Genomic DNA, 9,433 nt, shown 5'->3' with positions numbered 1-9,433 from the left:
GAATAACTTTTCAGAAAGATCTAATTAAGCAAATACGCTGCTCTTTGTGTTAATGTAACATGCCATGTTAGATCAAACTAATTCAAAATATAAAAACAATTATTGTTATTGTGTTATTATTATTATTATTAGTGGTATTAGTTTTAGTATTATTAATTACATACTGCATATACTGTTTACACTGAACATTTTCACATTCTGGTCAATATTTTGTACATTTCATTACATTCTCTTCAATGTAAAATTTAAACCTGTAGCAGCTCTTCTTACTTAGAATATATTTGACATATTTTTTACTGTAAATTTCTTTCTTTTTTATGTTATTCAGGATTACTTAATTCTATGTACATTTTTGAGTTAGGCACCACAACACTGAGGTAAATTCCTTGTATGTACAAACCTGCTTGGCGTTAAACCTGGTTCTTATTTTGATTTTGATAAAAGCAACTCCAAAATAGTTAATTAAACAATACATTTAAAATACTATTACTATTATAAATTTACAAAAGCTGCTTTGTGTCAAACAAAGTTAAAATGAACTTCAGTTCAAAGATTCAGATCGCAACAAAAACAAAATGTACACAAGATTCAAACTGTAAATTAAAAAAAAACTAAAAATATATATAGAAAAATCTGCTCCAAAAAGTTTCACTTTGTACAAAAAGCGGCAATAAATAAATAAATAATAGACCTTTTTATTCTCTTTACACCTTCTTTTTTGTTTTTTTTTCCCTTTATTTGACAGTTGAAAGTGCAGAGAGACAGGAAACAGGGCAGAGAGAGGGGCATGATAGCTGGAATCAAAATGCAGATGTTATGGTTTTGTGCAGTGGTTAGCACTGTCACCTCACAGAAAGAAGCTTCTGGCATCAGACCCGCTGGCCGATCGAGGTTTTTCTGTGTGGAGTTTGCATAATCTCCCAACAATGTTCCTTTTCCCCACACAGTCCAAAGTTCACAAAAAATAAACTAACTCTAAATTGCCTGTGAGTCTTAATAGTTGACTCTGTGGGGGCCAAACCATCTGTTACAGGACTCCTTGTTCTTCTTGTTGCTGAAGATAGTTCTTTATGACTCTGGCTGAATGTTTGGGCTCGTTGTCATGCCTCCAAATCCAGAATTTCTGAATCTGTATATTGCTCATTTCTAAAGTTTTCCTGCTGAACATCAGATGTCTCCTCCTTCACTATGAAGTCATTCTCAGTGTTTATGTACTGGAGGCTTCAAGTTTCCACATCACACTTGTGTAAGTTGCATATTGGACCATGATTGACTCCAAACTAGGTGTGATGTCATAAATCCTGCTCATGGGTAAAAGTGTTAAACTGAGATTTAAGGTGATACAGAGAAACTTTCAGAACAAACTCAAACATCCAACTGAAGGAAAAAGAAGAAAAACATATTTTTAAGTTGAGGGGGATTTTAAGGTTATTGGTAACAATCTGCTTTTCAAATACAATTCAAAATGTCTACTATGAAAAGGTCTACTGTCAGACAGCAGCCTTATCTGTCTGCCGCAGGGGCTGATGGGAGGTTTGAGGAGCTGTTAGAAACCACGTGGCCCTCGTCTGATCTCACAGCTCGTCCTTGTTTGGCCTCAGCTGCATCAGAGCGCCACTTCTCCCCAGGTTCACCAGAGGAAACACCACTGCACAAAATGCTTTTCCTCCCAGCTGCTGCTCTGTGCTGTCTGTGTTCAGGTGAGTGTTTCCAGCCAATCAGGAGCCAACAAACTCAACCTTTAACAAACACTGTCACACTCACCTTCATCTGTGTGTCTGTTTTTCTACAGCGCTGGTTGCCATGGCAGCAGAGCTGATTCAGGATGATTTAACATTGACCAGGAGAGCTGGTGAAAAAGTCTCCTTCAGCTGTGGAACTGACCAGTGTATCAGTGAACGCCCATTTGTATACTGGTACCAGAAGAAAGACACAGAAACATTCACATATATTCTTGATATTGACATGACGAATGGTATCGTAGATAGAAGTTCCAATCATCCTCAGAAAGATGATTTCTCATTTGTAAATAAAGGGAACGGCTGGGAGTTGTTGATCCAGACAGTTCAACTCTCACATTCAGCCACCTACTACTGCTCCTGTACTACAGTTGATACCCACAGTGAGAAATGATCCCTGCAGCCTGTACAAAAACCTCCAGATGAACAGATGTCAAACAGTGTTTGTGACAGGAAGAGAGCAGTAAACCACAGCCCAGGTTCACATATTTCACCTCCATCTCAGCCAGAGTCACAAACAAACTGAGCTGAGGACTAAATGTTTGTCTGTTGGTGTCAGGATTTTGATTTAAACATTATATTTCATAGATATTATTTATCAGCTATTTCAGCAGGTTTCCTGTTGTTCCACACAGTGAGAACAAAGGAGCAACACAGAAGCACAATGATACAACAAGATGAAGACAAACAAACAAAAAAACAACAATATAACACAGAAAAAAGAGCCAAATAATGGAGAGATCAAAAGTGAAACTTTATTAACTTTTGATTTAATAACAAAAATTGAGAAAATAATAAATAGAAAAATATGTTTGACAGAGTTGAAAGTTTGAGATGAAGATAAAAATGGTCTTCTTTGACCTGCTGCTGGAATAAAGTTCATTCCTCCTTCACAATAATAATCTGCTGTTAATCAAAACACTTCCTGTGTCTCTTTCACAATAAAAGCCTTCAGGCAGCATTCTTCACGTCACATCTTTGAGCAGATTTCAACAGATAATTTCACTTTAGTAAAAGATTCAACACAATTCTTGTATTTATGACAATTTCCCCTCAACAGAAATGTGGTAAATGTAAATGGATTTTGCTCTGTGAGCAGCTGAGACTGTCTTCACAAGAGAAACGACAGCAGACACTGTTTTTTTTTTTTTTAACACGACCACCATCATTTCCTAACTTTAACCACATGTTTATTATTGTAACCATGACGACGCAGCTCCCCTCATCTTAAGGAGGAAGTCATTTTAACTCAAACCATGATCTTTACCTAAACCTAACTAAACCTTAACCACAGGTTCTGATGTTTTCTGTCCATATTCTAAGACAAATGGCTCCACTACAGCATTTACTATTAGAAATTTAATCCTTTATGTGATTAAAAATGTTAAACAGCAATTGATTGACAAACAAGCAAAAACTACGGTTCCTATGAAAATGTACCTGCATGGCAGCACAGGTACTAATGTCATCCTTACTTGGTTTAGTTCATAATACTCAACAAATCTCCTCAAATGTCAACTTTACAACTTTTGAACTGTAATCAACAACAATCATATTTTATTTTAGTCCATCATTCTTATCTAAACATCTGGAGTGAACCACACAACATACTGTTGTAATGTTAAGTTGTAGGGAAGGATTTTACACCTGCATTTACTGATGTTTTGTCCACTAGTTTTCATCAGAAACAAGTAGTGACCAACACTGACACATCATCAGCTTTTAAGTTGATATGTTGAACTTGTTAGCAAACATTTGCTTATTTCCACATCCAGCAGTTACGGAGCAACATTATCATTCATTTGGAGTTGTGTTTCTGTCCACCTGATGAATGAAAGTCCAATATTCAGTCTCTTTTAGCTCTGTTTTTACTCTCTACCAACTCCTGAGGGAAATATCTGGCTCTTTAGCTGCTAAATGCTCCACTATGTTCAGCAGCTAGTCTACAGCTAACTGTGTCTGTTTGCCGTTTGGTGCTGAGCAGGTAGTGTACAGTGGCTTTTTACAGCTTTTTCTCTGAAAACAGCTGCCTGCTGCGGCCCAAAACGACGCTATGAGAGCGCTGAGAGTGAACCATAACAGTAAAGTTGCAGCCGGACAGATAAACAAGCCGAGAGGAGCTGCAGAGTCACTGATAATTCTCTGTAGGTTCATCACTACGAGCCACGACCAACACATTACACACTGACACATCATGGTTTTTATAAAAATATTGATTATAACAGCTTAAAGTAATTTGCATCATTACAAATGTCAGTTTGATTTTAAATGAGTTCTTAGTTGAGTTTAAATGTTGATCTGATGGTGGCGCTAGAGGAAAAGTCAGAGGATCAAAGTTATTATAATTCATCCTGAGGGGAACATGAATATTTCTACTATATTACATGACAATCCATCCAATAGATGAAAAGATATTTCAGTCTGGACCAAACATGTCAACCTGCTGGTGGCGCTAGATTCAAAGTTAGAATCAATCAAGTCAAATAAATAATTGAATCCTCTGGGGACCGTGAACGTCTGCACAACATTTCATGAACAATCCATCCGTCCTTTGATCCACAATCAGATCCAATCGATCTGCACTTAAGTGGTGGACCGACCAACCGACTGACATTAGCATCCATATAGTCACACTGCTAATGTGGCTAAAATCAAATAAAAGAAGAGACAGTCATGTTGATATGAACATTAGAGAAACACATCATGGAGATGAAATATGATACTGGTTCATAATTTGGATTCGTTCACCTCAGCTGACACATTCAACAGCAGACAGGTTTTTGTCACAGTCTCATTCACTGTGGGTGGAACAGACTGGTACTACAAGTTTGGCTCTGGAACTAAACTGTATGTAGGTAAGACAAAACTTTCATTTTCCTTCAGTTGTTTTATTGAACAAGTTGAAAATGTGTTTTTAGTTTTAGTTTCTGCTGCTTCAGGCTTTACATGTTAGTTTTTTCATATTTAGTAGAGAATTCTTGATGCAGCCATTCTTCCATAAAACTAATCAATAACTCCTGAAAAGAGCTTCAAATCTCACTGCACACCACAAGTTCTTCTTTATTTGTGCATCACATCAAAGTTGGTTTACAGCCAAAAAGTCTGATATCAGTAATGTTACAAATAAACAGTATTTAATAATCTCACTGATTCAGCAGCAGCTCCTGTTTATTAAAAACAAGATGATATATGATGTGAAACATCATTTAATAAATGTTCCTAAATGTCATTTTAGAAGCAAATAGTGATAAATATATTGTGTGTTAAATATACAGTATATATTTGTAAATGGTAAAATGTATCATGATAATTGTGTGTTTATGATGATAAATATGTCTTTTAGTGGAAGATAAATTAATGCATGACGACAAACTCATTTTAAATGTGTGATGAAGCTAAATATAATTTATAGATAAAATGTATAATTGTATATCTTAATCCATATTTAATATAAATCAAATTGTTATATGAAATCAACATGATGTCAAATATATAATGTCAAAAATATTTTAGAAAGTGTTTGGTAGAAAATATAATGAATCAGATAATTTACATGTTGTAATTTGATTATATTTATATTATTATATTATATTTTATTTACATATCTGAACATGTTGTGGTAATTGTGTTTTATATAAAAGCTAAAACTCTTTAAAAAGTTGTTAAAAGTATTGATGTATTGTGTGTCTGATTAGAGTAAAGTATATGCTGGTAAATATACTTCATATAAACACTATAATCATTTACAAATGTAACATAAATATAATATATTTTAACCAAGTAATAAAACTATACTTTAAATTTTACTGAGACAAATGTCATCACATTATATTATATTATATTATATTATATTATATTATATTATATTATATTATATTATATTATATTATATTATATTATATTATATTATATTATATTTGAAATATCCAAACATATTGTGGTAATTGGCTTTTATGCAAAAGACAAAGCTCTTAAGTTATAATAATTGATTGATTCTTAATAATTAAAGTATATGGTGGTAAATATATTTGATATAAAACACTATAATCATCAGCAAATGTATTTTATGTGCGGCTGTTATGTCATGATATATTTTATACTTTATAAACTCTATTATATTAGTAACTAATGTTGTGTTAAATATTGATAAAGTGGTAAATGATGTTTTAATCTTTATATATGACATATGTTGAGCTTCCATGATGCTTCAGTTTGATATGATTATTGATACAGTGTCCAGTAGATGATGTTTGTGGTGTATTGATGAGTAGTTTAGTGATCATGTAGTTTCCAGGATCAGACTGAATGCAGTGCAGTGCTGTAAGCTGCTGTTGACTGTGTGAATGTGTGTCTGTGCTGCTTGTTGCTGCTGTCAAACTTCAGATGAGCAGGTAGTGAAGCCCGTGGTGAGCGTGTACCCAGCAGCCCACCTGGAGGGGAAGAGCTCCCTGCTGTGTCTGGCCTCAGCCATGTCTCCTCCTCTGGTCCAGTTCTCCTGGAAAAGACAGAAGAAGAACGGCCCGCTGGAGGATCTGCCCCCTGCTGAGGGAGAGCAGCTGGAGCTCAGAGAGCCGGGACACACCGCCTCCATCCTGCTGCTCCATCGGCAAGAGAACAGCACATATAAATACCACTGCTACGTCAAGCATGAGGGGATAACAGTGGAGGCCCAAACAGAACAAGGTAATAAAGGCTTGGTGACTGTGTTCAGCAGTGATTCAGCTTCATCTGGAGACGCTGTCAGAGAGAGCAGAGGAGCAGAGCACTGACATTTATTTTTTTCCTGTTTCAGAGGTTTCTGCTCTTCCTCCACCTGTCCCGTCTCAGTACCAGGTGAAGCTGCTCTGTGTGCTGTACACAGTGCTGATAGTGAAGAGTCTGGTGTACTGCTGTGGACTCTCTCTGCTGATGATCCTCAGAAACAAGGCACCGTCCACCAACTGCACACATGCTGACTGACTGTTTTCTGCTCGCCTTTTCTCACCATCACATGTCATCAATTCATCTCATTTATCACTTTGATCGGTGTTCAGAAATACCAGTAATGATGTGTTGTGGTTGGTTTTACATTTTCTCATTGAAAACACACACACTGTGTTAAGACACAGTTGTCCTGAAAACATAAATACATATATAAACATATACAGTATCTTTGCAATTACTAAGCATGCATTCCGTAGAATATTAATATCTTGATGCTCTAGTTTAATTCCACTTTTAATCGTGACTTATATAATAGTTTAAAATGAAGTTGAATCATTAGCTACCTGGTAGATATTTAAGTGCTTACAATATTTTTTCTTTCTTGTGTATTTTCTTTTTAATACTTTATGCAGAGGGTGGCAGGTTTGTCAAAGTCATTCAGAGAAACATTCTCAATAAACTGAAACATCACAGTTTCTGTCTTTTATAATCGTCCATGTTTTCATTGATCTCAGTTTGGCTTCAAATAATGTAAATCATCGGACACAGAATCCACTATATTGGCCAAGTTTGTTGATACCTATAAGTAAGTTGACTCTTGTCATCAGTAGATCTCAGTAAACTTTCACATAGTGCTAAAAACAAATATACAGGAAGATACAAAGAAAAGCTTACAGCTGAACAGAAACAACAAAGTAAAGAGAAGCAAACATAAACAAAAAGTTATTAAATACAAGCAAGTAGGTGTGGTGTGCCAACAGGTTCAGCATCATCTTGTAATATAGTTTCAGTGTGGATGTACAACTCTACGCTGATGAAACTGTTGTTTACACACATGAAGAAACAGCAGAGAGCTGCTTTGAAGAGCTGCTATAAAAATGATCACACAGCGGCTTGATTAGTCTGCACTGAAGCCTGAATGTTGTCTTGTTGGAAACACCACAATTTAAAAATGTGTTTTTTTTATGAATAAAAACAACATCATAAGAGAAACTGATAATCAAACAAACAGCAACAAGAAAGTAAAACAAATATTGATTATAAAATCTCTATTATTAAATAATCTATATTAATTATTAGTAATTAGTACAAGTAATTACGTACAACATTAATAGTATTATTAATTTGGGTTTTGTTATTTAATGAGTCATTTATTGTAATTAAGGTGGAATATGTGAGAAAATGAATTTTGTTCACACCAACATACGTATATGTGTATATGTGCACTTGTATTTTTGCTAAATGAGAAACATTTCTTTGCTCTCTTTAATAACACAGATTAAAACTGAGACAGCGAGCGCTGAATTCATACTGAAGTTCCTGGAACGATACTTTAACCAGAGTCGATGGTTGTAACCGTCATTGTGTTAATAAAATGAAAAACCACAGTGAACAGTGTGGAGGCTGCTGAGCAGAAACCCACACAGCCCGTCTGCTGCAGGAAAGGAAGTGTTGATTCGCTGTCAACAGTTTTATATAAGTCCTAATAACCTGAGTTTTTAGAAAAGGTGCACTTTACAGCTGGGGAGGAATGTAATGAAGTGCAATTGTGACGTACTTAACATGAGTATTTCCATTTTATACTTTTTTATACATCCACTCCACTACATTTCAGAGGGAGATATTTTACTTTCTACTCCACTACATTTATTTCACAGCTATAGGTATTAATTACTTTTCAGATTTATATTTTACTAGTAAGGCTGATGATGTATTTTATATTTGAAATACATTTAGATCATTTTGTAGAGATCTATTTTCACTTTGACATATAAGGGTCTTTTCAGTGTACAAAAGGTCACATTAAATCCCCTTTGACTCCATGTTTTGAACAGTGAAATATGTTTTTCTTGCTGTAATCATTCCTCCTGTTCGTACTGACCATTAGAAGATCTTTTCATAATGCACTTTCAGTGTGAGTGATGGGGGACAAAATCCACAAAATCCACAGTCTTCCTTGTGTGCAAAAATATTAATAATTATAATATATATAAGTTTATCTGAAGCTAATACGAAGCTTTTTATTCTCCTTGTTTTGTTATCCAGTTGTGGAGAGCAACTTATAGAAAAATCTTGGCTTCCACCAAAGGCCAGGTTGTGAAATTTTACAAAAGAAACATTTAGCAAAAATAAATAAATAAATAAACAAAAACAAAACTCAGTACTTTTTCCGGTACAGAAAACACATCACTGAAATTGTGACAAACGCGGCACAAAAAAGTGGTTCAAATACGTCACAAATACAGCATAAATACGGCAGTGGCACCTCTATAAACAGAAGAGCACAAAAACATTCACCGCACTGCCATGTAACATATCAGCGCTAATGCATCAAATTTAGCAGTCTTCTCAGTTCACAAAAAAGCAACGTTCATTTTGCTTTATACATTTGATGAACAAATACAAAACAGTGAAACAGAAATAAACTGTTTTATACCAAATTCACGGATAGCAAGCTGTGCTCCGCACGTGTGGCTTTCAATCCACCAACATCTGCAATCCTACCAAAACAATCGCACAACATGTGGCTTTTATATAAGTGCATCCAACATCATTAAATCACTATTTTACAGAATCATGCATAACAACCTCAAAACAAGATAAGATACTTGATAAATAATCTCACTGTTGGAACCAGTGGCTATTCTCAGCAGAAAGTAGTGCGTTATGTTGTACTTCCTGTATTTTTCCCAGCGTTCCCTGTCCACTCAGCAGGCATACCGCTGCACTAAACGATAAACTCACACACCCTGCTGTCCAACGTTAGCATC

General features: G+C 35.2%; 1 protein-coding gene across 1 annotated transcript; it reads left to right on the top strand.

Annotated features, from left to right (window-relative positions):
- Positions 1-1,657: 1,657 nt before the first annotated feature.
- LOC137194731 (immunoglobulin lambda-1 light chain-like) lies at positions 1,658-7,583 on the top strand. Its single transcript, XM_067606849.1, has 5 exons — positions 1,658-1,700; positions 1,793-2,122; positions 4,553-4,594; positions 6,123-6,422; positions 6,532-7,583. The coding sequence occupies exons 1-5, from the start codon at positions 1,658-1,660 to the stop codon at positions 6,696-6,698; spliced, it is 882 nt and encodes a 293-aa protein (XP_067462950.1). The 3' UTR covers positions 6,699-7,583.
- The last annotated feature ends 1,850 nt before the right edge of the window (positions 7,584-9,433 follow it).

The sequence above is a fragment of the Thunnus thynnus genome, chromosome 12 (assembly GCF_963924715.1).
Source record: "Thunnus thynnus chromosome 12, fThuThy2.1, whole genome shotgun sequence".
Taxonomy (NCBI): Eukaryota; Metazoa; Chordata; class Actinopteri; order Scombriformes; family Scombridae; genus Thunnus; species Thunnus thynnus.
Note: the sequence above shows the minus strand (reverse complement) of the source record. Positions and strands in the feature narration are given on the sequence as shown.

Bases quoted from the DNA above. Each gene is read 5' to 3' on its own strand.
- LOC137194731 (XM_067606849.1), top strand. From the start codon at position 1,658: ATGCTTTTCCTCCCAGCTGCTGCTCTGTGCTGTCTGTGTTCAG. The intron at 1,701-1,792 runs GTGAGTGTTTCC...GTTTTTCTACAG, and splicing joins TCTGTGCTGTCTGTGTTCAG to CGCTGGTTGCCATGGCAGCA. The intron at 4,595-6,122 runs GTAAGACAAAAC...GTCAAACTTCAG, and splicing joins TGGAACTAAACTGTATGTAG to ATGAGCAGGTAGTGAAGCCC.